Source organism: Rissa tridactyla, chromosome 5 (genome assembly GCF_028500815.1).
Source record: "Rissa tridactyla isolate bRisTri1 chromosome 5, bRisTri1.patW.cur.20221130, whole genome shotgun sequence".
Classification (NCBI taxonomy): Eukaryota; Metazoa; Chordata; class Aves; order Charadriiformes; family Laridae; genus Rissa; species Rissa tridactyla.
In genome coordinates, this window is record NC_071470.1 from 25,964,283 (window position 1) to 25,992,021 (window position 27,739).

At 35.2% G+C, this 27,739-nt stretch overlaps 1 protein-coding gene across 7 annotated transcripts in view; it reads left to right on the forward strand.

Moving 5' to 3' along the window:
- Window positions 1-27,088, forward strand: part of RAB28 (RAB28, member RAS oncogene family) — a 67,269-nt gene extending 40,181 nt beyond the window's left edge. For 2 of the 7 annotated variants that reach the window (XM_054203472.1, XM_054203467.1), the window contains 4 exons: window positions 15,581-15,684; window positions 18,577-18,654; window positions 25,068-25,168; window positions 26,086-27,088. In XM_054203472.1, the coding sequence (XP_054059447.1) occupies window positions 15,581-15,684; window positions 18,577-18,654; window positions 25,068-25,163 (278 nt within the window). In that variant the 3' untranslated portion in view covers window positions 25,164-25,168; window positions 26,086-27,088. Of the gene's footprint in view, window positions 1-15,580; window positions 15,685-18,576; window positions 18,655-19,345; window positions 22,856-22,909; window positions 22,987-23,020; window positions 23,077-25,067; window positions 25,169-26,085 lie in introns of those variants that run through there. The other 5 variants (XR_008466693.1, XM_054203469.1, XM_054203470.1 and 2 more) reach the window with 5 other exon arrangements.
- The last annotated feature ends 651 nt before the right edge of the window (window positions 27,089-27,739 follow it).

Here is a 27,739-nt window from a genome sequence, read left to right on the forward strand (position 1 = left end):
CAGCTGAACCTTAACTTGCTTGCTTAATATTTTTAAATTAAAGTGAATCTTGACAATACATGTGTCCAAGCTGAGCTGTGTTCAGTGTTAGTGTTGTATTCCCCACAACACTTGGCCCAGTCAGAGGAGGTGGTTTTGCTATTAACTTAACCCAGTTTCGCTTCTGTTGACTGTAGTTGTGGTAGCACTTCACAGAGAGTTGGTTCAGTTCATTGATCCAACCTAAACTGAACAGAGCAATGGGAGGAGTTCTTGTTTGAATGAACCCGTGGATTCCTTTTATTCCGCAGTTACACTATCACATGAGAAGATTTGGAAGTGCTTGGCCAGCAGCATGGGGAAAGCCAGGACCATCCATTTGATTTGTAATTATGTTAGCTGTTAAAGAAATTACCACTTTTCTAACTTTAGTTTCCGACCATCCCCTTCCACTGAACCATCTACTTTCTTGATAAAAGTTTTTTTGGTGTAGTTTTTTTTTTTTTAGTTTGTATGGGTTTGTTTTGTTTGTTTTTATGTGTGGGTCAAGGAGGAGGGAATTGGATTGCCCTGCACAGACAGATGGCCAGGTTAGCTCTGAGTATGGACCTTGCTTCATTAGATCTAAGTATTATTCCTTTGGGTCCTTTATGTATTATATAGCTTTGAAGTCTTGGACAAAGTTGTTAACAATTTTTGTTCAGTCCCGTGTAGCTAGCATGAGTTGGTTCCTCTTACTCATCTGAGACTGGTCAATACTGTAGAGTTGCAATATTAGTATATTCTGTCTTAGTGTGTCCCCTATTCAATGTTTTTAATTTGTTTGGAAAAATAGTAGATGCAAATATTGTAGAAGAGCTTTTGTAGCCTTTCCTCGGTATCTGAATCAATTATAGCCTTCTATTAAGTTAACAAAGTTTTGGACTGAAGCGTTCCCATCCTGATAGAAATTTATGTCAGGAAGAAACAAGCTATATGCTCATTCTACTTGGAGACAAGAACAGTTCTTCAATACAATGATGAATCAATGATTGATGCATTGATTGAAATTCAGGGTTTTTTTTTTTTTTTTTTCCCTGGGTGACTGGTTAGTGATAATGAAATATGTTTGTTTGGCAAATGTGAAAGAGGTTTGTACAGTCCCACTTCTACACTCCGGTTTGAAATCATCAAGTTTCTGAAATATAAATAGTTTAAACTCAGTTGTTTGTAGTCTTTGAAATGCTCAATTTAAGAAATAACTGATAAATTTACTATCAGTGATCTGAATATGTTTGCTTTTCATCTCTCCTTTTCGAGTTAATCGAAGTATGTTATAATTCTTTACTAAGCAATCTTACTTTTTTCTTATAAAAAGTAATTTCATATAAAGTTGAGTTGTGCTATTAATTTTTTAACTGCCAGTTGAAAACAGTTGGGTTTATTAATAATTAGTTCCAAAAGCTTCCAAGTGGAAGAAAAACTGGGCTGATGTCAAACAGGATTTGATACACATGGAACAGTTAAGCAGTAATAAATTGCCTAGTAACTGAGTAATTTCACTCAGATATGTGCCAATCTTGCCTCTACATTGAAAAAAAGTTTGGAAGAAGAACTGATGTTTGAAATTGCTTAATGCTGGAGGTTTATTGTAATAACAATAATACTGACTTGGCCTGATCTTTGAACATTTAAGGCTTGTTTTTATATCCCAGTGAATGATTTCATGTTCATTTATAATTTTTGTTGTGGGAGAGCTCCCAGAGGGGTATGTAGGAGAAGCACCAAGTGTCTCCAACTCTTTATTACATCTGCTGGAAGCAACAATGGAATCAGGCATGGAAGGGCCCTGGGGCTGAGCTGGGTTGGCTCTGTTAGGAGCGAGTAATTCAGAGTCCTGGATAAAAGCATCATGCTTGAGGGGATAGCCAGTGTTTTAACATGGCTTTTTGGCATAAAATCAATAGAAGTATACCTGTGGAAACAGTCTATATAGATGGATGCAGCATCAGCCATCAAGAATGCTGGAGTGGATCCTGTGAGGAAGTGATATTTATTAAGTAAATGCTTTGTATCGGAAGAACTTTTGTATTAATAATTAATTTCCATGGCTTCATGAAATATACTACTCTGGATACATTCCTATGCATTATTTTAAGAACAGTGTTTTAGGAATTGCTGTGTAAGGATAAAGCTTTTCACGTGATGTTATAGTATGTCTGGATTTACTATTTTTGGAAGAAATGACTTATACAATGGTACCTAGTTTACAAGGCACTGTAGAATGTTTCACTTATAGGTAGAACTGCAAATGTGTCTAACACTTTGTCGGGGTTTGGTTGGGGGGAAGGTAGGTTGTTTTTTGGTTTTGTTTTTTTTTTGTATTCTGTCTATAATTACAGACTGCCTCTAATCTCTTAATAAGGAGATATCTGCCTTTAATAGCATGAAAAATTTAGTTTTTCATATGCAATTGTGAGACTGACTTTGTTAACTCGCCTGGCCTTTTGAATGATGACAACGAATTTGGCCCTTCTGAGCTGATGTAGGTTGCAGTTTCACAATCGGTTGGTTTCGTGGTGAAGCTGGTTTACAGCTTGAAGTTAGCACCACTGCCCCACGGGAAATCGGATCTGTGACATGATCTGGGCTAAACAGAACATTGCAAAAAGAAACGGCTATTTTTAACATGGATCAGCTCATTGAGCTTCATAAGCTTATGCAAGTTGCATGGCTTCCTAAGTAGGTGAGGACAGAATAGTGCACTGTGACGTGAGGGTGGGAATGAACAACCAGGAGTGGGGGTGGGATGGTGAGATTTTCTGAGCTTTGGTGCTGGCATCAGTCTTGAAACTGTGGTCGACAACTCTTGTTGACTGCAAAAGGAGACGGATGTGAGTGACTGAAGGTAGAATCTAAGAATGTTGTATGATTTTCATTAAGATCCCAAGACCTTGAGTTGATGAATTATAACGAGCTTTATATTTTATGACTGTCAATACACTAAATCTTTGTGAATTTTGGAATGATAAAATATTTAGTAGTGTTCTCAGTATTTAACTGAAGATGACTGTACCTTGTCCTGGGATTGATAAATTCAGTGATGATGTAGTAGATACATCAAAATTAGAGAAAATATTTGAGAGATATGAAGAACACCTGATCCATCCATGGCTTGCAGATACATTGGACTAGCACCATCTTCTGAATGTTTAGTACATTACAGCTTTATGTCTTCATTAAGATATTAAAGAACATTTAAAAAAAATATTCACTCAACTTTGAATTTCAGTAATCAAAGTACTTGTAATATCTTTTTTACACTCTAGAGTTTATGAAATAGTTAAATTAAACCAAAACAAAGAATATCTGCAGTTGAATTAATGAGAAATTAAGAGTATTTTTTTACACTTTAACCCCTGTCCTAAAAAATACATTTAATATTACAAGGAGGGAAATTATTTTTTTAAAAAATGCTATTGAAGTCCAGCTACTTTCACTAGTAGCTCAGCTAAATAAATGAATTTAAGCAGTTTTTTATGTTGCTTCAGTAATCCTGACAAAAATCATTTCATGTTGAATCAAAGAAGGGTCTGTTGTTATTTTTCTGTCAGCAAGTTTTGTTTCAGAGTGCTTGGGCAGTCATTAAAGTTCAGTATAGAGAAGTTTGGGAACTACTGTCAAAAACAGTAATGTGTAATGTAAAGAGAAACATATTTTTTGAAGTTAGGTTCATAGAAATTCATTTGTCTAGGGGAGTTCATGTGAACATTTTAAAATATACATATTGCAGTCATCTTAGTGTTAAAAATATTCTTACAAGATTATGAATCAAATAATTCTGTGTTTCTCATATGCTGCTCTGTAAAGGGTGGTGTTACATTGGTGAGAGAAAATGTAGATTCTAAATGATATAACTTTTTTCTTGTTAGTGTCACTAAAAAATCCGCAATTAGAAAATGAAATATCACTTGAAACTTGTTTTATTCAATGTGTTTGTTAAATTACTGTGTTTGTAAGGGATACTGGACCCAAAAAGTGAAATATTGTATTTGTTACTTGTAGAAACTTTTAAGGATGTGAGAAGAAATGCTGCAGCTACAGTTGCAGACATACAAAATAATTATTACGCATTTTTATGCTGTATTGTATTTGAGTTATGGTACTTAATTAACAGAATTGCCATTTTTCTGAGATGGTCACCCTAATGCTGTTACTGTATCATTTATAATTTCATTAGATACTTCATTGTCTAATACCAGTGTGTTAGTGTGCCTCTAGGGACTGGAGTTCCAGCTATTGTTGGGCATCCTGGATTATGGTTTGTGTGAGTACAGGTTAGTTTAGTTTTTTTCGCTTTCTCAGTGTCATTCAATAAATAAGCCTTTCCCAACTGCATTTGTCTGCTGGGCTCGTCGCTGTGACTGCCCAGTGATTTTTACAGTTGAATTAAGAGAGCAAGAAAAATCCAGCTGGGGGTGTTCTTCTGTCCTAGCCATTTTCTCATTTCTCCTTGTCTTCAGGAAACAGCTATTTATAAAGATGTTTAAGTCCAAATTAACAGCTTTAACTTAATAAGGAAGTAAAACTAACTGCTATCAGATTTCTCGTTGGCACAAAGATTATGAAGCCTGAACAAAAGTGTTAAAGAAGATGAAAGATGATTTAGTGCACAAAGCAGTAAACTCATGGTTCAGTGAAACTTTGTGTGATTTTAAGCAAGGTTTTAAATTTATCTTTTCATACATGGTTCACTTTTCCATTTGTAAAAATAAGAATAGCGTTTGCCTAATTTACTGGGAAGAGATTTAGTCAGCAAATGATCTGTTAGTAATTGCAAAGTGCTTATAAACTGGGGATAACGGCCGTGTGAGAATCTGAGTGACTAGATAAGAAGCAACAGCGAACAAACTTTCTTTCTAGGAGGAGCTTGTAACCTTAAAACACATTTCTCTGTGGAAAGTAAAAACTAATTAACCAAAGGTGTGAAATTGGAGAACATTAAAGTCCTGTGAGATGATGCTTTTGAGAGAGAATGGCATTAATTTGCTGAAGCTGGACTGTTCATTCTCCATACCAGTATGGATAAAAGTGTTTCATGTGCTTTCATTCACACCCCGACTTGATTTGTTAAGCTTACCCTAAGGGCATGTTTATTTAGGTCTGTACGCTGCCGACAGTAAACAGAGATACGTGGTAAAATCATCTGCACAGAGGTCTGTGCTGCCACAGCTAAACTCCTTGTGCCCAGATTAATGCATTTCAAGTTAGTTTGGTCATCTCTTTGCTATGCCACTGTCTGCCTCTAGATATATCTTCGATGTACTTAGTCACTTGAGTTGCAGGGTGGGGAGATGGCAGTCGACACGTGCCTTTCGTTCTCCCCTCTTGCTTTCTGTGTCCTTATGGCACCCTTTTTAAAAGGCAAGAAAAGGCAGAATTGTTCCAATTATGTTTTAATCCTAAAATAATAGTACAAGGTGACTCAATTGTGTATTTGTTTAATATCATCTTTTTGAATACTTGTTTCCAAAAATGTCTGCGTTGGGGGTAGGCATAAGGAGTATAGATACCTAACAGATGGGATCAGATTCTAACTATCAGTGTAATCCTAGTCTGTTCAGTCAAATGATAAATGGCTGTGAGAATTTCTGCCAAGAATTTATAGAAAAATGAAAATGGGAAATGTCTAGCTGAGAAAAAATATTTCTTATTTTCTCTTTAACTGTCTCTTCAAGCTGCGTAAGCCAGTCATCTGTCATCTTAGTTTTGAAAAGAAACTTGGGTGTATTATTTTTTTCTTCATAAGAAATTTTACTTTGGTATGAAAAGATGCCTGCTGTTTGTATTTGCAAAGGTTAACATATCCTCTTAAAAATGACCTGTCATTGACCAAACATCATACATGCTTGTTATTAGGCGAGAATCCTGTCACATTGTGTCCTCTATAGTTAGCTGCACTCGGTGTGCTGAGATGGGGATGTTTACCTCTGGCTGCTCTTCTTGCTTTTTATTCAAACCTATTTTAAATCGTGGAAGTGTTAACCTTATTAACCTTTTGCCTTCCAAAGATCCACAAGAACCGCTATGTTTTATAGCTTTAGAAAAAACGCTGTAATCCTTTATTATTTAACAGTATTTGAAAGTCTCATTTAATATGGAATGTTTTTATGTAGAAAACCTTATATTAGTAAAGTTTTTTAAAACGTTATATTAATAAAGACTACAGCTACTTCCATAAATACAAATCAAAGAGAACTTTTCATGCTCAATACACTCTTTTCTTATTATTTCATGTGTTAGAACAAATTATCAGCATCATCAACCCGATCTTATTGTGTGAAAGTACCCTTATTCTAAGAAGCTCATCACAGATTTTGTGTATTCATATGTCATTCCTTGAGAGGCAAGAGAATTCCACGTATGCTTTGTACAAATAAGTGGAGGCCAATAAGAGAGGTATGCATAAAAACAGGCAAACCTAACTTCACAAGAAGATGCCTTTCTTTTTTTAACTGGAGACCTAGGAATTGCTCCCTTTTTGTTTCCCGTATTAGGCATATGTTGTCTTGTCTTGTATCTGTAGGAAATCGTCTTTTTGGTTTAGAAGGAGCTCAGATCATAGATTTGGCATTTAGAAAGTTATATTTTTCTTTGATAATTGACAAGCATATTTGCTGATAATTCAGATTTTTTTTTTTTAGAGGAGGAAGTGTTACAATGTTTTGTGTGAATTACAAGAGTTTTTAAGCTATCTATTTTTTTGCTTTCTAAAACCAGTAATTTCCTGTTGTAGCTGGAAATGTTAGGTAAAGTTTTTTAAGTATTAAAGTGCAGTGCCAGCTATTATTATTCTGCCTTAACAAGTCTTCTAATGCAATGTTTGATTTGTTACTATGTCCTCATAGGGAAGCATCAGCAGTAGAGTGTAGATGACAGTGAGAAAGTAAACACATGCTTGCAATCAAATTAATGTATTTCATCTGTCTTCAACTAATAACAATCTGTCATGCTATCTATCTGAGAAGGGGCATAAACAGTTTATTTTGTGTTTGGAATAACTTCCTGGAGGTAGTTAATGTGACATGTAGTTTGTCTGACATGAGTATAACCAGATCAACACTCTAGATGTTTTCTTGATAACCTAAAAAAATTACTGAGAAAATCTGTACTGGAACTATATTTATATTTCGTTTTGAGCTTCCTTAAATCAAGAGTAGTGGCATAGTTTTCAGGACTCCTATGAAAGAGTTTTCTTTTCTTGGCAGTTATACAATTTTAGTGTGAGAAAAAGATTGAAAGTATTAATAAAAATTTAACTACAAAAAGCTGCAGTTCACACTCCGACATTTAGGTCTGACTGCTAGAGAAGTATGTGCTGTAGTAATTTAAAAGTACCAAGTCAAAGCTTATTTTTAAAAAGCTAGGTAATACACAAAGTCCGATAGTACTGCAGACTTGGTACAATTTGTTTTCAGATTAATTTGTTATTATTTCTGCCTCATTCTGGTTATGTTACTATATCAGATAATAATGATAATATTATCAGCATCAGATATTTATTGTATCAGATGAATTTTTAATTTGCACAGAAAGAAACTTTGTGTCTACTAAGAAAATGAAAGTGCACTTGCTTGAAGTTCTAAGTAACCATTCAAATATTCTTTTAAAAACTAAGGCATAATTAAAAAGCTCCATCTTTTAGTAGGAAGGCAGTAGGTTACTGGTAAACATAGCAACAAAAAGCTAGGGAGGTTTTTTTTGTTGCCCTTTTCCCCTTTTTTCTGTGGAGTGATGGGAGAATTAGAATTAAAACTGCTTAAAATTCCTTATGGCAGAAGAGGCCTGAGAGGGGTTCCCTGTGGCCAGAGCTGTGGGACCTGTCGAGCTGTGCTCTGCTGAGGTGCTGTGGGGCAGAGATCTGATAAAGTGGGCAGTAAATCCTGTTACCCAGAATGCTACAGTATTCATCATGATTTCTGTTTTATTCTTTAGAATAATCGATATTTGGGCACATCTTAGAGAAATCCTATTTTTATTCCCTTTTCCATGCACTTTTGCGTGGGAGAAGCAGAACCTTCACACTCTGAAATTAAACTGACTGTGCTTGTTGAGCAGTGTATACTGCATGAAGATATTACTGTATAACAGTATTGTCTTCATCACTCTGTTAGGTTTTCAGGTGCTCAAGCTACGTTTGTTCTTAAGAAATCAGTGTGGAAGAATACCAAAAAATAGGATGAAAAAGAAATCCTCATATACAGACCCCTTTTTTATGACCCTGGAGTATTTTCAGAAGAGAAAATATGTACATAATTTTAAGCACATGTAAATCAAATTAATAAATTATTAAAGCATTTTTCTTGTCATGTCTGTGTGGGCTAATCGTGATAGCTCATTATTTAAACATTATGTAATTGTATACCTTGTGTGAACAGCTGCAAATACTTTGCAGAAAGATTTATATTTCTTTTTTCACAGCATACTATAAGAGAATATATTTTTGTGTGGTACCATAGATTAATATAGATGTTTACTTATAACTCTAAAACTATGCTTGATTATACTAAAATATGAAATAGTTGTAATATGCATAACTACAAAACTAGATAGTCGTAAATTCAATTATGTGTTAATACCAATTTTAATAGCAAATACTGTAATTATCAAAAAAGAAAAAGTGTAGCTTAAACAGGAGAACTGCCCCTCTGTAACAGGTTCCCTCACAGTTATTACAATTGCAGGCTTTGAAAGTGAAAGACGGTCAGATTTGGATGGAGAGGTTTCCCTTTGCTGAAATTCTCTGAACTGTCTCTTTCATTTTTCTTTTCATACATATGGTTTAGAAAATTGTTTGGTTAGTTGTCACTGATACAGTCACCTAAAATGACTGTATAGTGCCTTATAGTTTACAAGTGTAATCTCACGATCCAGGAGGAATGCCAACAAACTATTAAACATTCAGACTTGCTTAACATGCATTATGCATGCCACTCAGCTGTTTATGCCATTCTGAACAAGTACTGTCGCTATTTTTTCAGCTGCCTGGAAGTACCTGTACAAGTTATATATTTGTGTTTCTTCCAACTTATCTGAAAGGAAGATTCATGCAAAATGGATGTTTTCCGACTTTAAGAAACTGTAGTTTTACATGGAGTTCTTCTCCAGTGATGTTATGAAAGAAGAGATTGGCAGCCCTGTGGGAAAGGGAGATAAATAGCATGAGTAGCGGCCTTTACGTTCTGCATAAATGGTGTTCTGTTGTCTTTTTAGAGTATGTGCAGTTATTGGTTTGAGCGACAATATTTAAATAAAAATAAACAATTTTTACATTTTCGGCATTTTTAAAGATTATAAAACCAGAACATTCATCATTCTTCTAACTGATGATATGTATTTTAAAATACTTACTAGCTTCCTGTTTGTGCCAATTCTGTTTCTCTGATAAATTGTTACACACATTTTTATGTAATTAATTTTAAGACAATACAGCGGTGAGATTTGATATCACACTTTATTCCTTGAAGCAAACTCTGGCGAGCTGATTATATTTGCTCTTGTTCATTTCAGTGAAGCAGGTGAGCTAAAGCAGTATTTAAGCTTCTTGACTATTGGTTTTCCACATACGTAAGGTATAATGGAATGGAAATGCTTGTTTTTCCCTGCACAGTGGTGCTATGTGGCTTGTTGCAAGCCTTTTTTTATCTTGAAGAAATGGTACATATATCTAAATAGCGTGAGAGAAACAAATACGGCATTAGTTCATTTATCATTAGTGCTTTCAAAGTCTCAAGTCAAAAATAGAAGAATTATTCAATCAAGACTGAATTACTATTGAATGGCTGTGTGTGGATAAAACACCCCTTTGTTCCACTTGCCTTGCTACTACCCAATGAACTAAAATTTCAGTGATTGACTCTTAATTTCTCAAGTAAAGTTTTAAGAGATTTGACTTTGAATAACTATTTATACTATTTCAAGTGTTTGCTCAGGATTTTTCTATCATTTGATACCTAGCCTTGTCATTTAATACCTAATTTAATACCTAATATCATTTGATACCTAGCCTTGTCATTAGCCTAGACAGTCATTTAAAGTACAATTTCCTTTTCCATTTTGAGTTAGCATTGTCTGTCAGCTTTTTTGATGCAAATAAGTGATGTATAGCAGCAATTCAAAGGATAATGAAAATGTTGTTTGTATAAATCACCTGAAGATCTAATCAAATCTCTCTTGTCTTAGAATTACAGAATGTTATTCTTAGAATTGTCCTTGTCTTAGAATTACAGAATGGTTTAGGTTGGAAGGGACCTTTAAAGGTGACTTACTCCAAACCCCCCTGCAATGAGCAGGGACATCTTCAACTAGATCAGGTCGCTCAGAGCCCCATCCAACCTGACCTTGAATGTTTCCAGGGATGGGGCATCTACCAACTCTTTGGGCAGCCTGTTCCAGTTTCACCACCCTCAGCATGAAAAATTTCTTCCTTATACCTGAAGATCTGAATCTACCCTCATTTAGTTTAAAACCACTACCCCTTGTCCTATCGCAATGGTATGCTTTCTTATAAGTCCCGTTTAAGTACTGAAAGGCCGCAATAAGGTCTCCCCGGAACCTTCTCTTCTCCAGGCTGAACAACCCCAACTGTCTCAGCCTGTCTTCATAGGAGAGGTGCTCCAGCCCTCTGATGATTTTTGTGGCCCTCTTCTGGACCTGGTCCAACAGGTCCATGTCTTTCCTGTGCTGAGGGCTCCAGAGCTGGATGCAGTACTCCAGGTGAGGTCCCGCCAGAGCGGAGTAGAGGGGCAGAATCACCTCCCTCAACCTGCTGGCCACGCTTCTTTTGATGCAGCCCAGGATGTGGTTGGCCTTCTGGGCTGTGGTGACCATTGTTGGCTTATGGCCAGCTTTTCATCCACCAGTACCCCCAAGTCCCTCTCGGCAGGGCTGCTCTCAGTCCCTTCATTGGGATTGATACAGGCTGTATCAATGCAGGGGGTTGCCCCGACCCAGGTATAGAACCCTGCACTTGGCCTTGTTGAACCTCACAAGCTTCATTCACACGGGCCCACTTCTCAAGCTTATCTTATTTGAAATGTCACTTTCTCTCCACAGAAGTTCACCACATGATGGTGTTTATGTCTTTTTCCTTACGTAGGTACTGCAGTTTTCTTACCTGTTTTTTTCTCACATCTTCAGGAATGCCTTAGAGGGAGTATCTTTGGGATTTCTGTGGGAGTTTCATACTTGTCTCTTAGATTCCATTTTCTTTTTTCATCTCATGAGATCTCTGTTTAGTCTCATCTACAAATCAAAATTTAACTCCCCAGAGTTCACGAGAAACAAGTCTTTTAGTAAGCCTTGCCTGCTTTTGCTACAGCAGACACTGATCTATGCTGGTTTTATCTACGAGGTGAGATTTTTCACTTGGATTTATCTGACTTGGTGGAAGTCATGTCTGAATTCTTGAAGTTCCTAATATATTTTTGTTGTGCTATTATTTTTATGGGATACTTGTACATACAAAGATGTATAGAACTGTTAGCTATGGAACAGCAATTCATCTTGCTAGCTTTAATTGAAATGACTCTTCCCACCTGACAAGCATAAAGGTGAATATTTGGTTTGATTCCAGAGAAACAAAAGGTTGAGCTCTTGACTAGTTATTGAGAAACAGAGTTGCAGAAGAGGACAAGTAAGACAACTGAGAATTTTTGGAGAAACCGTGGGTTTTTTTGTAGTGGTCACATGAGCTTTTTAGTGTGTATAGAAGGGATAAAAATGATCAAATGGCAGCAGCCCATGTTGAGGATGCTTTTTTCTTAGCAACTGCAAAACTACTTTGGGGACTGATAAGCCCCTTTTTCTTTCCTTATCAGGCCAATTAGGGAAACAATACTATGATCTCTCTCTCTCCCCTACTGCTTGTGATGTCCCTCTGCTTCTCCTGATTTCAGTTTTCATGTGGTTTATTTAAGTATTCCATTTAATGCAAATATACTAAGTGGTTCCTGTATAGTCAAGGAATTAGCAGTGTTCTTGTACTCCTTTGACATTTTAACTATTGCTTTGCTAACTTTAACTGCCATTCCTGTTGGTCCTGTTTTTAAGACCTTTAGAATTTTAGAAACGATAGATCAAAGAAACCTTCTCAGTTCATTCTGTAAAATCTACAGATCTTGGGTTTGCTTTAGCTTTCCGTGATCAGAAAATGTAATTTATTAATGTTTGTATCCAAGCACTTAATTCAAAGTACTGGTTTGTAATTTGTGTGCTTTAGAGATTCACTGTTTGCAAATAGTTAAATCTCTTTTCACTTTTTAAACTAAGATCCTTCTGTCTCCTTTAGACATCCCATTGTGAATTTCTAGCCATCAATTTAAATTCTACTTGGTAAAAATGGACCTGTTAATTTCCTCCTGTATCTGTCATTCACTTCAGACGAGGGGGATGACTGTACCATCTGGCACATAAACTTTGCTTTGGGCCTTTCCCTAAATGTTTGTGTTTGATGTGTGTCCAAATCCTGCAGATTCTTTCTTTGAGACCTTTGTTAGATATGGCCTATTATAACCTTATAACGCAGTTAAAATGTTCTTATTTTGCATCTTAATTTCAGTAATTCCTTTTTCTTGGCCAATGTAATGTTATCTAATCATTTAGAATATTCTGCAAGATCATTTTCCTGCTTTGTACAATCAGACTGTATTTATGTATCTGATTCTCTTTCTTGCTCTCCAAAACTTATTTGTCTTTGCCTTTAAATTTTTCATGGCTTAAGTGCATTCTAGTACCATCCTTCATCCCAAGATATCTATTCCTGCTGTTAATTGGCTCATCAAACCAGCCCACATTGGCCAGCTGTTCGTTTTCTTTCTATAAAGTCCCTACATTCCTTATAAACATGTTTTTAGAAAATCATTTTTCTCCTCCGAATCCCTTCTTAAAGTCTTTTTGCTGTGATGTCTAAATAAAAGCTGGACAAGACTTATCTCCTGGTGTGCTGAGAATTCTTGCCTGTCGAGCTGACCAGCATCAGATGTTGCAAAAAGAAGGAAAAAAAAAAAAAAAAAAGACTGGACAGTAACTATGGCTATAGCTGTTCTTTGGTAACTGTCTGTGATTGTGCCCTTAGCCTGTGGCAAGGCAAAGTAATTTGAGTTAGCATAGTCGTCTTTCATTGACTGCAAACTGCAACTTTTTATAGTTAAATATTTATTAGCGCTTGAAACCCTTTTCTTGTACTAAAACTGTGCCCTCTTTCATTGAGGGCTAATGTAACATGAATTGCCTTGCATTTACTGTGGGCTGAGAGTGTGCACATGGACAGTTATCTGGCAGTTATCTAGCATAACAGTAACTGTACAGTTCACAGCACACTGCCTATAATTCAGAAGACAAGGTGAAATACTTGTAAGTGGGGAGAGGGACTGAGAATTACACAAAATTCTGAAACATAATTTCACCTTGATTTTTGCTCCCGGTCTGTTAGATTGTAGGGTCTTGAGTGCTTTTAATTTATTTACTGTAGTAGAGTATATGCTCCATTGACCATATATTATTCTTGATCTTTCTTCGAGTAGAAAGTAGGAAGCATTTGAGGTTATGATTTCCAATATGGAAGTGGCATTTTCCTCCTGAAAATTCATAAGCCTTTTAGCATGCTGTTGTGTTCTTCCACACTCTATTCTTTCCTTCCTGGGAAAAAGAGAAAAATTTGAGAGATAATATAATTTGTGAGCTTGTCTTTATCAATTTACATAAGCATGTCATGGTATTTTAGAGGGATACAGTGTGAATGCTATCTGTCTGTCTGTCTATCTATCTATCTATTTTTATTGTAACCATGTGTAGGTTTTTGGAGTTCGGGTATAGTCCAAGAAATACAGTGAGTGAAATTTGGAGGTGGGGTTAAGGTTCCTTTAAGAGCTCGTCAAATAAAAATAAAGAAAATATATATTTATTTTTCCCCAAAGAGTAATCTCACTGTTGTGTTTTCCAGACTGCACTTAAAGCTAATATGTGAAGAGTAAAAATAATAGTTAATAATGATATGGTTTAGGCAGCATGCTGTACTTTATTCTTAAAAGCATTTCCACAGAGGCTCTCTTCTGGTAGTTATTTTTGAGAGAAAAAAGTTAAGTAGCTGTTATGTAGACTGCATGAGTTTTTAACAAAATTGTTATCGACTTTAGGTTTTATCTTAGTAAATTAATTTGTCCTTCCTATTGTTTATGAAACCATATATTCTACGTTTAGTATTATGAAAAACTGTTACAAACTTTAGTGTTAATAGCTTAGTATTTTAGTCCTTCACAAATTAATGCCTGTGGTAACTGGATGGTGTTAGGCCTGTTCTTATAAACAAGGCCGTACTGATGTACAAGGAACAGTAATATGTGGCAAAAACTCTATGTTAACCAAGGTAAGCAGTATAAATGGGGTGTAGGAATCCCCTGTTAGACTCAAAATCTCCAAGAGAAAATCTCCAGAGCCTACAAATTAAAGACCTCCAATATCATTTTAAAATAAAGCCTTTTATGTAGTAGGAGAGCATTTTTTCAGCTGATAATCAAATGACACTATTATGCAGGCTTACTAGATTTGCAAATTTACAAGTTTTTACAAGTCAGTTGGGTCCCTTCCTCAGGAAATCAGTTTAAGTTTTTTTTTCCTGTATTGACTCAAAGAGCCTGGTTGTCCTTAAATCCTTCTGAATATATTTGCCTTATAATTTGACGGCATTGAGTCAACACCCTTATAGGAACTGTAATGCAATAAAAAGAGAAACTGTTCAATATAGTTTCCAGTTACCTTAGGATCAGATTTGGAGAAACTGGAATGTACACAATAAAACCTGTGCAAGACTTGAGTTCCATGTTGTTTTGGAAGCAACTAGTACTTTTCAACATAAAATACCATTTGAAAGCTTTGCTCTGCTTTGAATGGTTGTAAAATGATAAAAATGAAAATGCGTGTGACTCTTAAAATATGCATTTTACTGTTTTTAATTTTCTGAACCAAACCTTTGTGGAATTGAAAACTTCATATACAAGTAACTAAGCATCAATGTTTTTACTCAGTTCATTTTTTTATTATTATAGTGAATGTTTTTGCTCTACCATGTTCTGCAACAAAATTCTTTATAACTCATTTACATTTTTCTCTTAGAAAAAAAATACGTGGATTCAGATGTGCTTCGTGAACTCTATTTTGTAAAAGTCTTTAATTACACTGGAATCTCCATTGTGCATCATGCTTGCAAACAGAATGCGCAAAATTTAGTTCTGTCTCAGCTTTTTGTCTGTAGCTAGTAGTAAAATTTTTAAATATTTCTTGTGTCTATCCAGAAATAAATTTGTCCTTTATTTCATTATGATTTTTTTGCATTTGACTGTATAAATTTAATTGTGCTTTCATTTTAGTTTTGCAAATAAAATCAATCTGAGGTAATTAGTTATTTTTATGTTTGCAAGTGATTATAAAAAGAAAGAAACTTGTATTTGCATACATCTGTAAAGGAAAAGATTACATCTGATGCGTTTCCAATGAATAATTTCTAAGACAGGTAACTAAATGGACTCCATTGTAGTAATTTTTCCTTTTTTCAACTTATTTTTAGTTGACTTGGAGCATATGCGCACAGTGAAAGTTGACAAGCATCAACGATTTTGTCAGGAAAACAATTTCAGTAGCCATTTCGTGTCAGCCAAGACAGGAGATTCTGTAAGTAAGAAAAAAAAATCCTTGTAGATGTTTTGTTTTGTTTGTTTGTTTTTTGTTATTTTTTATTTTATTTTAAGCAAGCCGTTATTCTGTGATACGATGTAGCAACTTTATTATACTTCACATCTCAAACTGTCAAGAACTTTGGCTGCTGCAGGTCCTTTTTGCCTACCTACTTCTGTGAAAAATAGATTTTGTACAAGTGTATATGTTCTTTATTAATGTCAGTGGCTTCTTATCTGATTTGCATTTTGAGGTACAGATTTTAATATGGAAATGGTCTAGCTTATTCATCAGCATGAGAACTGAGACCAGCTGGATGTCTGTTTGATGTCAGCCAGCAGTTCAATGTATTTCTTCAATCCAGGTGGAGTCCCATCTATGGACCATCAGTATAGAAGCTTTCAACAGTTGACAATGTCACAAGACCCTGTTATGATTAAAGTTTTTAATATGGGTCCTGAGCCATGAGAGACACTCTCTCTGCATGTCCATTGAAATTTGAACATTCTGGTGTTCGTAATGCTTTGCAGAGCACATTTTTGAACAATCTTTTGACTCTGAGCTAACTGGGTTATTTGTTTTAGTTGGAAGCCTATGGAAGAAAAAGTTCTTTTTCAGTTGACTGTATCAGTCAAAGTAAATCACACTGTATTACTTTGCTTCATTTCTGTCACATGCCTAAAGACTTTGTCATTCCCTTAAAGCAGTCCTGTATCTGTCTCCTATTTATGACAACATGGTTTATTTTTATGTTATTGAACGGTAAGACCATGTTCAATTATATGGAAGTATAATTCTGTAACATAAATGGAATCACTTGTTCTAAAATCTTTGATGAAACTTCTACATTGGACTGCCTAATTTCATAAGAAAATAATTATTCGGTAAAGTCTAACAATACTGGTGTTACAAATGCAGTGAATTCTGATTCTCCTTACGGTTTGTGTTAAACCTTTGGCATAAATTTTTGTTTGAAGTGTGAAAATTCAAGCTTTTTATGCTAGAAACAAGAAAAATTTCATAATACTTCAGTCAATTAAGTGTGAATTTGATAAAATATATTCCTTTCTCAAGGAGACAGCCTTTTTGTGGGATTTAGTAATAGAAAAAGCAGTTCTTTTTATAAGGTTGATATATTTAGCATTGCAAATTATGAGGGAATCTTCATTATATCTTTTCAATTGATTCATCATTTACAGCAGCATCCCACTATGTATACTGATTGTGCTTTTTTTAAACTTACTGTTTAAAAACAAAAGTAAATCTGAATATACCTAGAAAGCGTTAACCAGAAATCTCTGTTTAAACATCTACTAACAAAAGAAGGTGTGAGGTGTAGTTCACAGTAATTCATTTTTAGTTTCAATATAGATTTGAATTACCTCTTTCACTGTTACTGCACACTGACCTTTTAAAATCTTCATGTATTTGGGTAGTTGTGCAGGAAAGACAGGGTGTTTACCCTAGGCAATGATTTAAGAAGAGGCCATCCATTGCTACCTTGGATATAGACTAGAGGAGTCTTAAATACTCAGTTAAGATAAATGAAGTGATTTGTTTTGTTTACCTCAGATTTCTCCAACACTCATATGCAAAAGATAATTTTATGTACACAGAAAAGCCCGAAAGTCTCCTCAGGGGAGAAAAACTTTCGTGAAAGATTTAGTATAGCTAACTGCCTTACTGTCCATCAAATTGCATAACTTAAGCACTGAACTCGTGCCTGATGCTTTTTGCAGAAAGCTCAGTACACCTGAGTGCCTGGTGTGGCTTAAAGTAGGTCTCTGGAAAAGGTAAGCCTGGCCAGGATTTCCTTTCTTGCTGTGTGGATGCTAGGAGAATAGACCAGTACTAGACCAAGTAGTTAGAGAAAGAGAAATTATTTTGGAAGCTACCATGGCTTGTTGGTTGTGCGACTAATTCATTACTGGTTTCCATGTCAGGTGTATGAAAAAATTGTGTAAACGGTATTGTTTTGAATTTTCATTGCAAATGACTAAAAGCACTTACAGAGGCCATACCTTTTGGTGGTGGCAGCTGCATGATGAAAAGCAATGTTTGTTATTAGTTTAGGTTGTGAGCTCAGTCGAATAACCGTGTAGATAAAAGATAATGTGTAACTTGACAATACAGTGTTCAGCAGCAGTGCAAGCTTAAGCTGCTCCCCTTTTAAACATCTGTTGTGTTCTTTAATCTCATTTAAAATGCAGCTGCCTAAACAGGAAGATTGGTGGACTGGATTGAGATGAAGTAAAGGAGTTATTTAAGATAGCATTGCCACCCTGTGTTATCTCTCAAACCATGTCCAAAGTCTAACTCTGCTGGGCTGGTGCATGCCGTACACCGTCTTGCTTTTTTCCTAGATAACTTCAGTATAACACTCATAATGTTTTGCAAGACTCTTCAGAACAAATGTATAATTGCTAATGTTTTTTAAAATGTATGCAGTAGAGATTTTGGTTATGTTGATGCACAGTTCTGTTGTTGTCAATTTCAGAAACTTACAACGCTTTTGCACAATATGCTGGTAATATATTTTTGTGCTAAGCATTAGTGAATACCCTTATTCATATTTTATAGCACTGAGAGTAGTATTTGAGAGGTGGGTTGTGTAAAAGCTTGTTTAAACTTAGGTCTCTGGAGGCAGGGTAGAAGTGTTGCTTAACAATCCAGCATACTGTTCGTTCCTTGTACCATTGTTGAGTTATTTTCTCCAATTTTTAAACAAAATTGAATGTACCAGATGAGGTTATTTTCAGATCTGTTTTGCACAGGTCATAATTTTGTATATCTCATTGTTTACAGTTCAAGAATGGTTTGATATATTTGAAAGAACCTCAAGGATGTCTGTTTTTAATCATTTAAATGCAATTTAATTTTTTTCCATAGGTCTTCCTGTGTTTTCAGAGAATTGCTGCTGACATACTTGGCATCAAATTAAACAAAGCAGAATTGGAACAATCACAGGTGATTTTCCACAAATACATGTTTTTCCTTAGTATTTTATTTAGTATTAAAAAAAATTACCTCATTGCAAATTAGTAACTGTCCATTAAAGCAAGCAGTATCTGTTGTTCTGAAGACAATTATTGACTTTCACAACAGCTGTTAAAAAAACATAATGATTCTTTATTTATCCATCATGATAAACTTGCTGAAACAAGGAAACAGGAAAAAACTTCAGTGTGAGAACTGTTTGTTTAAAAATAGTACTCAAAATTGTTTTAGAAGTTAAAGTCTCTCTATATGTACGCATATACCGGTATCATGGGAGACACTCTTATATATACATTAATTACTAGACATTGATATCAGATACCGTTTTTATGATAATTGTTCTTTTTAAATTCTTTACATATTTAAAAACAAATTTCATTTTAGAACAATACAAATTTAACTGATAGAAGGCATAAGCTTCTGTGAGTGGAAATGTTCTAAATAAATCTTCATTGTAGTCATACAGGAAAAAATATTATTTTGCAGTCACAGTCAGGAATTAACTATGTCAAATCCTGTGTTTGGTTAATATCAGATTTTAGTTTTCATTCTGTCCCTGTATAACACAGGACAAGAATACTTTCCTCAGTAGTGACTGTCTGGCTTGGGGAAGGAATATTGACTTTGTAGTCACTATTTCCCATTTTATTATGATGTGCAGATAAGAAGTGAATCCAACTCTGGTTCGGCATAGCCATTCTCAGCAGCAGGGCAGACCTGTGGAATCATGTGTTTGGGTAGCTATTACAGCTCTCTGGCATCTGCAATTATTTTTCTCACTGTATCAGTCCCAAATAATCTTCCCCTAAAGGAGCTGCATAGTTTCTGACCTTGCATTCTGTGTTTTATGCTTTGTGTTATGAGTGTTATCTTGGGGATTTTCTGTCATTTCCTCTGCTGTGAGAAAGGGCTGAGAGAGAGGAGAAAGCTTCCCAGCAATAGGTGGGAAGGTCATCAAGACGGCTGTCCCCCATTCTCTTAAATTGGTTATTAGTGAGTTAGGGATGTGAATATAGTGATTTCACTGTGAGTGCATGGCGAACCCCTGCTCCATGTTCTGCTCTGAACTGTAGCGGAGCTTTGTTGCCGTTCATGCTGTTCAGTAATTGATGTATGCAAAATAGCTCTAATGAGGACGTGGTTTTATGACCTTACGAATTAGTGAGGAAAAGATGTTTTCACTGTTTTTATAAATTTGAACCATAAGTATATATTAATTAAAATGTGAGTACTTGCTTAACTGTATGTACCAGAGTTGGAAGTCATTTAGATTTTACCATTGAGTTAGGAAACCAAAAATGTGTTAATTGTTCAAATAAGAAATCAAGCAAGAGGTTTTCTAGTATAAACTCTTTCCCTTACCACCTCCTTCTTCCTAGTTCCTGCTTCTAAAAATAATTTTCCTGCCAGCAAGACTGTGTGCATAGGTTTAAACCAAAAAGATTTTATACAAACCCAGTTTCAGAAACCTCGAAAACAAAGGCAACTACTGCCTACTGAGGCAACCCTTCCTATACAATGACATTTGAGACTACAATATGCTTATTTGAAGTTTACTTATTGAACCAAAAGGTAGCTGTTCTAGTGGTGTAATATCCTGGAACTGCGAGTTGCTACCAACGTTAAACCAGGACCACAAAATAAGTCAACAGGTTTGTTTAAAAGAAAGGCACAACATTTCTTATGTGCAGCTTGGTCTCCTGCTTTTTGGAGATACAATAAACATGTAATTTCTGAAAGTGTTTTGCCACAGCAGTGTTTACAATCTGTGTTGAAGTGGTTAACTAGAAAACTGTATTGCAAACAGTGAAATGGTAAAATATACTTGTAGCGCATACCTAACAAGCAAAGCTAAGGAGATTTGAAAAGCTGTCATTTATAGGTAGAGAAATATCATGTCTCTTCAGTGATCTTTTACTACTAAGGCACCACCCGTCTACTGTTCTGAGCTCTATGATTATTTGCATATAAATCAGCATGTAAAGAGTTCCTTACTTTTTCTTTGATTGTTTACCTAGCACTGGAACATCAGTCTTAGACCTCTCTGCTGTGGGGTGGTGTGTTCCAGTAACTCAAGTGTAAGCTTGCAGATAGGTATGCAATTGCCTTAAATTAAAAACAGAATATGAGAAACAGGGTTATACAGAAAATTCGAACTTTCTGATGAAAGTGTCTATTTTTAGGTTGTTTTTAAATTAAGAACCTCCATGTAGCCCTGACCCAAGTACCTAACTTTCTATGTCAAATTGGTATCAGCTTTAAGTAGGCTTATTTCTGCCTTGGTATTGTAATTACAATTTTTAACTTTGTTGAGCAGATCAATGGAATATGCAATATGTAGATCAGACAAGTTTGATATTACGCAAATTGCAGTAGCAATAGCCTAGAAATAGTTAATATGCATAAATTAAATACTCACAGTGGCCCACACATTACTGTTAATGTGAATCCAAGCTATAGTGATAAAAAAAAAGGTTAACACCCTCCCATCCCCCCATCCCGAAAAACAAAGAACAACAACAAAAAACCAACAACAAAAGTAGAAACAAAGCCAGTAAATGGAGTTGGACAGAAAAGAAACTTCATTGTTGCTACTGAGGTATGGCAGAAGTCACTATGTGGTGCTACGCTGTGCATGTAGCTGAAGAGTGAGAGCTGGAAGGCAACTGCCTGACTTTGCAAGGTTCTGCTAATCAGTCTATGCCGAAGAAGCAATAGTTCTTTGTTACCAGTAAAACATTTGCTTCCTTTCAGAGTGCTATTTTGAGTGGGACGTAGGAATTGTCCAAATTTAAGTCAGTGAGAAACCAATGGGAATTGTACTGGAGCATCTGTCTGTTAGCTGTGTCTTAAGGTTCATTGTTGTATGGAACTTCTTAAGATAGGAAAGGTAAAGTCTCTATATAAAATTGGTGAAGGAAAACTTTAACCTTCATAGCCTCAGGGAGATGAATAGAAGGACATTTCTTGAGAGAAATTTATTAGTCTGCAGTGGAAAAGACTAATTGCAGTAATGTGTTGATGCTGTTTCCCAGAAGCATGGAGCTGGTCTCTTGGCTGGAAGGAGGTGGTGTTAGATGATGTTGCCATTACTAGGTTTCTGGTTTACCACAGACTTTTTGTATGACAGGTACAGCTTCCTTAGTGGGGTGGTGGTGGTTGTGGTTTTTTTGGTTGGTGGGGTTTTTTTGTAGGTGTTTTTTTTTTTTTTTTGTTGGTTGGTTGTTTTTTCTTCCCATTCTGTAAAGTGGGCACAGGGCTTCCTTAAATTGTCGAACAGTTATATGAATATGTTCCTTAAAATTTGTATCCATTTAATACTCTAGCTATTGGACTATAAAAGTAGATAGAGAGATGCTAGATAAATGCTATAAAGAAACAAATAAAAAAAATACGATGTTAAGTGTGACTCATCCTTACATCAGTAAGTATGCAATTGTTGACTTAAGTTTAATTTTTAAACAAAGAGTAAAATAAATTTTAGTTTTTACAAATGTGCACTATTTACACGCTGGATTATATCTTCATATTTTTCATATTTTGTGTAATGTGAGGTTTCCTCATTTTGAAAAATGAGGTTTTCGCTTGAATATTTTTGTCAGAGAACATCAGATGTCTTCAGTCAGTCTAGGTGATAACAAAGTACAAGATGAAATACTGAGTTTGTATAAAATGCCAACAGTGAAATTTTATATGTGAATTATGTTTTATTATGTTTTTTCTTCATTATTACTGATTGCCTAATATTGAAAATACACTTTAAAAATTATTTCTTGCACTTTTGATTTCATGCCTGAAGATCATCTTTCTTGTGTTGGAAATCAATTATAATTGTCACAGTCACTAGGAAGATCTTAGAAGTGACTCACGTGTGGTTTGAAATAAGTAATAGGAATCCCAAACACATTTTTTTAACTTGTATGAATTTGTGGGGCTTGACTTATGCCTTTTGAGCTTTGATGACTGGCGGAGTGGCAGAAGCCCTGGTGAAACGTGGATGGGGTTCTTGGTCTCCTTCAAATTAACAGCAAAACTTCTGTTACTTAACTGCAAGAACAAGCCTTAGAAATTGAATTACTTACTGTGCGTTGCTTTAGAAAACGGCTGCAGCAGTTTAAGATATTAACGCAACCCGAGCTATTTGTTACTGCCCTTTTGCTGGAATTTATCACTCCCACAGCAGAATCAGAAAATGGAAGGTGATCATGTGCCTTGGCCACATCAGGGTGAAGTCGAGCAGCTTAGCTTAAACTGCTGCTGAAAGTTGTTTTTAAGTGAAGCTGCCAGACTTTGTGCTGAAGCGGATGAGGTGCAAGTACACGTTGCATTCCACCAGCTCTCCTTTGGCAGCAGTGATCTCCAGCAGAGGAATAGCACAGACATTTGGGGGTGGTAAGTTTTTAAACTATCTCAGCTAGAGCTACTAAACCTTGTCTGTTAACATGCTGAGATGAATGTTAATCAAACCTTTATTTGGTCAAAACTGTGGTGAAACAAAGAACTAGATTACTCTTTATACGTGACTGGAAAGTAGAGCATGTTTTTGAAGTGAAACAGTTCCAAAGTAGGAAAATTGGAGGTTCTGACTGATTTTTCAGTCCTCAAAATCGCAAGGGTCTGATGAAATTTGAGGAAGTAGCTCCTTTACTAATAAAATGTTTTTCTTTCTATGTTTTTTTACTTTCAACTGTAGTGTAAAAACTGCATGGGGTACAGCTTTGTTCCTTGGCATTGGCAAGAGCTAGCATTTTTGTAAGTGATGTGTAGTTTTCTCTTTAACTAAATGCCAGTTCAGCAAATGAGGGTGCTCTACAAAAAACAGCTTTGTACAATAAAATGTTTGGCAGATAAGTCAGATCTGGAATTCAGAGCACCTGCACCAAGAAAGGTTATTTCTTATTATTGACAGTGGTTTGAACCATGGCAATGATATGCCTGACACAGAAACTTTGTATCAGAAACTGATACAAAGAAGCCCAAGTTTTTAATTACCAGAAAGTTAATAAAAGAAATGTCGCAGCGGTACTTTTTTTACCTTTATTTAGATGAAATTCCTTTAGAAAATCCAAGTCATTTATGATAGTCAGTTTCTTCCTACAGTGTGCCTAAGCATGGGTCACTAACCTGCCTATGTTTACAGGATGGGATTTAGACCAATGTTTTGACGAACTATTAATTGCCTACTGATTGCAAGAGTTTTTTCCCCCCCTCCCTTAGGTGTAGTCAAAAGACTGGTATGAAGAAACTGGGGCCTGTGAGGTCAGATAAGACTGTTTAATGCTAAAACTCCTACTAGCGCCTTACAAGGGATTTGGCAACCTTTCCCTTGATAACATCAGACCAGGAGTCCAGTAAATCATGAGTGTTGTCCACTAGATAAGCTAATATGAATGCGATCAATTAAACTCAAGAAGAACACATCAGCAGCTAATAAATCCAGATCCCTTACCAGCCAATTCAGTTATTGTTGCTTGTTTGACATACAAGTTTTATTTACAGAGGTAATCTTTAGTATATACTGTTTATATATTTGTATAATCCAGTTTATGTATTGTTTCCTTTAAAATAATAGTATTTATAATTTATTCATTCATTTTAACCTTAAAAATATGTTGTGTAGAAGTTGAAGTATTTAAGAAAAAATTATTAAACTGTTTTATGGTACTTTTCATAGCAGACCTCCCTGCTCTGTTACTTCTTTGCTGAAATTGCTCTATGAATTTTTCTTCCCTTTGCATGAACACTGTATTAATAGTGAGAAAACTTTCATCAGTTTTGCTTGTTTTTAAAGGGAAGAATGAAAGCCTTTTATTTTCTTGTATGAAGTAAAGAAAACTCAAAGCTTTGTAGCACTTAGATATGAGGTTAATTTATGTCACAAAATTTATTTTTTATTATATATTTAGTTGTAATGTGAAAGATGCAATGGAAAGATGCATGTGTATGTCTAATGCACTTGCTACAGTTGTTGCAACTAATGTAATATTTCAGTACACTAGACTTAAAGGAATAGGCCATTGTCATCTTTTCTTCTACTGAATTGCCTTCCTTTTTATTCTGTCCCTTCTCTTGCTTTAATACACTTCCATTGATTGCATGTAAGAATATTTCACTTTGGTGCTTTGAAAGGGCGTGTCCTTGGAGAAGCTTGAGAAGCAGCCCTCATGCTGATGGGGATGCTTCCAGCTTCCAGACGTGTTGCTCTTATATCAGCATAAGGCCTGAAAAGAAATGCACTTCTGTTTTGCTTCTGCATAGTCTTTTTATGTCATTCATTCATTCTTTTCAACTACTGATCGATCTCTCAATTTTTTTTTTCTTCTCTTTCCTTTTTACATTCTTCTCCTTGCTCTCTATCCATTATGTTGATACACGATTAACAGCATGTTGTCAGGGCAGGACTAGTGAAATATCCTGAAGAAGATAACCAACATCACACCACTTCCAACTGCCAGAGCAAAGTCTGCTCAATGCAGTAGTTCAGGTATTGATGGAAAACTTGGTATTTTTTTCAAGCTTTGTTGCTTTTACACGAATTAACAACTGTTACAGTAAATTCTATGGAAGAAAATATATTTTTTCATCTGTAAGCACTTGTAATACTTAATATACTAATTTGAAACTATGTGTACAATTATATAGTGTTTCTAATAACGAGATAGTTCATAGAAACTTTGAAATACTTCATGTTACTGTTTTAGGAAGGTCCTTCAGTGCTGTATATTTAAAATGCTACATAGCTGCCTCAGATGGAAATGGACACAAAATTGCAATCTCATTTCCTCATATAGGAGACCCAAACAGTCTTATTAAATGCTTTGTAAATAGAATGGGTAATATCTGTTGGATGTGTATTAGAAAATATTTATGGTGGTTCTTTTTCTCTTAATTTAGTCTTTAGTCAGTCTGCCTATCAAAGCTTTTTTGAAACGTGGTTGTATTTGAAATTTTCTTTGTATTCTGTCCATATTTTCCTGTGAAGTGCTTGGAGAAAAGATGAAAAGACAAATTTACATACAATTTCCAGTTACAATTTAGACAGTTATTCTTAAACGATGCGTACCGTAGTCTTTATAAATGAATATTGTTTTATTATTTCCATACAAAACAATTTTCATAGAAGTAAAACTGTATTCACTGCTTTTGAAAAAAAGTCATGTTCCGTTTGTAGTTTTGTGGAAACCTACCAAGGCACTTCCTTCTGCTTAGTATGGTTAAACTGGCGTTTAGAGTGAGAATTAGCACCTGATAAGACTTTCTATAAAGTAATGAAAAAATCCTAAACACTGTCTGTTTTGCCTAATTTTTTCCTATCGTATTTCATAGTAAAATATCTGTTGAATGTTTTGCCAGCATGAAGATTGTATTTTCTGATTGTTACTGTGTTTTCTTTTATGACAGAGGGTGGTGAAGGCAGATATTGTCAACTACAGTCAAGAGCCTGTGACAAGAACTGTTAATCCTCCTAGAAGCTCAATGTGTGCAGTTCAATGACCATGCTATTCTTCTTTGTTTTGATACCTTTGGCGGTCCTCCTACCTTGACACAGGCTCTGGGATTACCAGGAACTTTGTTTTAACAGTGACCATCGCAACAATGCAATTAGAGGTTTCAAAAACATGTTGCACCATTGTACGTTGACAAGCAGCAGGCAGTTGTTTGACTGGCCGATGTTCAAATGTGAGACCACACACTTTGAAAAATTAAGATCTCTATTCTTTTAAATTATATTTAAATAAAGCAGTATAACTGTGTTTATATGTTTCCTCCTATCTATTTGACTGATACCGGAATAAAAATGGATGAAGAAGATCTGCATTCAAAACACTTTTAAAGACATCACTATGGAACGGTTTTTGCCAAAGCATTTAAAAAATGTTTTTCTCCTTTTTTTTTTTTCTCCTGTGATCTGAACTAACAGTCATCAAAATGTAACTTGGAAAAGCTATTGCTGGAATAATTTTAAGCACATAATATATTTTATCTAGGGATAATTTGGAAAGTATTCCATTAATATATATACATAGAGCAAAATGTATAAATGGTATCCAGTAAGAAACAGTGCTTGAAATAAAGCTGTAATATAAAAATAGTTACTTTTCTGAAGTCTCAAGTTGTCTCCATGAGTGCTCTGAAAAATGTAGTGTTTTTTGTGTATTTTTATTACCACATCAGCATTTCTTCTTGCAGTAGTAGATATGCTCGTGTATCTTCATGAATATGGATGAACCTCAGTCAACAGTTTGGGCTGTAAATGTTGAGTGATATATTCAGCATGCATTGGAAACTGTTGATAGATCAATTAGGATCAGTCATTTTTAATAACTAACTGAATGACTTTTGGCCTGGTACTCTTTTCTTTCTAGTTCAGAGTAAATGACAAATAAAGAGCTGTCTGCTCTGTGATGATCACATTTCTCCTCTGTTTCTTTTCTGGCAGTTTCTTTTAGACATGCACTTGTCAGCTGGCACATCTGAATAGAAAGCTAAGGAAAAAAAAAAAAATTAAGCCAACTTGATTCCAAACTAGGAATCTTCCTGTTTGAACTCCAGAATGTGTTTTCTTATAAAGTACAACAAAACGTTTGGAGATTTAGAAAATTAATGAGCCTGAGTGAGGGAAGCTTGTATATCACAAGTGAAAATGGTAAGGTCCTTCAAGTGAGTGTTCCTTTTAACCTGTTCAAGCAAGTATTTAATAGTTAGAACTATTAAACTATTAATAGTTTAATAAAATAGTTAAACTATTTTAACTATGTTAAAAAAAAAAAGATTGCAGATGGCAAAAATATGCTATTTGTTATTATTTTGGTATATTCCAAGTTGATTGAAAAGCTAAGTTCATTTTTAAACCATTCAACATGCAGCTTGACACATAGTTTTATAACTACATAATGACTTAGTGTTGTTTATATTTTGTCCTTCAAATGTAGGAAATTCTAAGCAACAAGCTGAGATATTGAGAAATTGTACTACACTAAGATAGGTGTGAATTTTGCAGTAAATTATTTATTCTAGGGTTACAGTCTGTGTTCTTGCTCCTGTCCCATGGAGT